The sequence below is a fragment of the Corvus brachyrhynchos genome, unplaced genomic scaffold (genome assembly GCF_000691975.1).
Source record: "Corvus brachyrhynchos isolate BGI_N302 unplaced genomic scaffold, ASM69197v1 scaffold15, whole genome shotgun sequence".
NCBI classification, from domain to species: domain Eukaryota; kingdom Metazoa; phylum Chordata; class Aves; order Passeriformes; family Corvidae; genus Corvus; species Corvus brachyrhynchos.
This window is the reverse complement of record NW_008238349.1, coordinates 1,015,653-1,017,786: the sequence shown is the minus strand read 5'-3', so window position 1 is coordinate 1,017,786 and position 2,134 is coordinate 1,015,653. Positions and strand designations below refer to the sequence as shown.

Sequence of the window (2,134 nt, the reverse complement as noted above, 5' to 3'; positions counted from 1 at the left end):
CCCCTGTACTGATGAAACAAGGAAAAAGCTAGTGAAACAGAAAAGTTATAATTAAACAACAGACAGAAGATGAGTTGATTTGTGCAAATCAAGTGCGTGTATTTGTGGGTGTATTTGGCTCTGTCTATTCACATCCCACTGTATAGTTAACCTTTGGAATTCACAAAATATAACTGATTTCAAAGCAATTTGGTTGTCGTACAAAAATACTCAAAGCTGCATTTAACATGATGTAAATACATCAAGAGCTGTAAGAACCTGACAGTCAGCTGGTCCTCGGGGAGGAAAGCCTGGGTCTCCTGTTTGGTGGTTTTCCTTGGGAATGTTTGCCCTTAGATCTGCAGAAGTGTGAGTTCAGTCTTTAGTGATACAGACAATTCATCCTCCAGAACCTACAGCTGTAGAGAGAAGCAAAACAAACCCACAGAAGGAGGTGTAGTTACCCAGAATTTGGTGGGAGGGATCAAACCTGTGAGTTCCAAGGTTCTTAGAGTCCTGTTTCCAACACAGCTTTTGTACTTCCAGCAAATGCAAACGTGGTTTGGGTTCTGATGCTTATCTCTAAGGAACATTGAGAGATCTAGTCCTGCTCTATTTCTACTGTAGTAAAACTTACTAAAAAATGGAGCAATGGCACCAGATAAATATCAGGACTCTCTAGAGTTACCGTTCAGCACTTTGTAAAACTGTGTTTCCTGTGATACCTGGGCTACTCCCAGAGAACCTCAGGGAATCAGTGAATGGGGCACGTTCTTGCTCCCTCTGTGATCTCTGAATTCTTTAGTTCAGCAGCCATAAGCAAAGCCATGGGGTGACTTTTCCATGTGTTCCTGGAAAACAGCAGCCTTGCAAATGCTGCCCTTTGGGCTGGGCAGAGCTGAGCTGTCTCCGTGGAGCCCGTGGAGCTGATGGACTGGCAGTGAGCATGAGGAGTACTGTCCATCCAAAGAAAACAAACCAACCCTTGAAGACTCTTTTTCTTCTTCCCTCATCCAGTTCTGGAGTCTGAACGTGCTCCTGCACCATCAGCTCCTGTGCCCCTGAGCTGAACTGACAGAGGGCTTGGCAAATGGCTTTTGGTGTGTGCTGGGTGGTTGTTTCATAATTCAAACACACAAATGTACCCTCCTCATCAGCAGTGAGGGGAAATTTCCTCCCACACAGTAACTGGACTTGTTCCTAAAGCTTCCAGATGTGACGCCCAGCAGTTATGTGTGTATCACCCATCTTGTTCACAAAAATATTTACCTTTTTTTTTGCTGTAACAAGTTTCTCTTACCTGTGCTTTTTCTCTTTTTGTGTTTCAGTGTGACAGCGACAGTGATCAAGAAGAAAAGGTAAGAAAGAAAATCAGTATGGGAGCAAAACTAATTTACTGTATTCCCTTATTCCTCCTAATCTATTACTTACTCAAAGTTTCTTCTTGGACTAACCTAAAGCATCTCTATACAAAGAAAATTTCTGTCTCTAGTTTGATTTTGGAATAGACCTCCAAGGAAAGAGAATTCTAATGAATATTTTGGAGGCTGCACAGTTCATCTTTAAGCATATTGATGCTCTGTGAGTGTGAGTTGTTTATGAACACCAGTCTCACTACCAACCCTTTCCATGGCTACACTTCCCCTTGGAAGTTGTAACAGCAACTGAGTCTGTTTGTAGCCCTCACATTTGCACTTCTTAACAGTTATTTAACCACTGTTGGTGCCTGTTTGCTTCTCTGCAGGCAAGGGCCTGCAAATTCCATAGAAGTGTTATGGTTGATGTATCTATTTTTTAGAAACAACATTTGGGAACTGTACATTAAGTCAAGTGACACAACTTGCTGATAACTGTCTCCATAATTTTGGGTTTCTAAGTGGGAAAGGGGAAAAATGTAATGCTGAAAGGTCAGGCATCAGCCTCTAATGCTGTTTATTGTTTAGACTAATAGGAATGAAGAACTGGTATCCACACTGATGAATATTTTTATCCATTATTTTATGTTGTGAACAGACTAACCTTCTTTCTTTGGCAAAACTAAAATAATCATCACAGAAAAACGGGTCTAATTTCTTCATTTCCAGGTTGGATTTTGTGATTTTTATTTGTATGTTGAGCCTTAAGGGATGTTTTGATAATGTAATCACTTTTGCCT

At 41.0% G+C, this 2,134-nt stretch overlaps 1 protein-coding gene across 1 annotated transcript in view; it reads left to right on the top strand.

The window, feature by feature from the left end:
• Positions 1 to 2,134, top strand: part of AUTS2 (autism susceptibility candidate 2) — a gene marked incomplete at its 5' end in the record, with an annotated part of 567,626 nt that overhangs the window by 323,262 nt on the left and 242,230 nt on the right. The window contains one exon of the mRNA XM_017735278.1: positions 1,308 to 1,337. Coding sequence (XP_017590767.1) covers positions 1,308 to 1,337 — 30 coding nt within the window. The remainder of the gene's footprint in view (positions 1 to 1,307; positions 1,338 to 2,134) is intronic.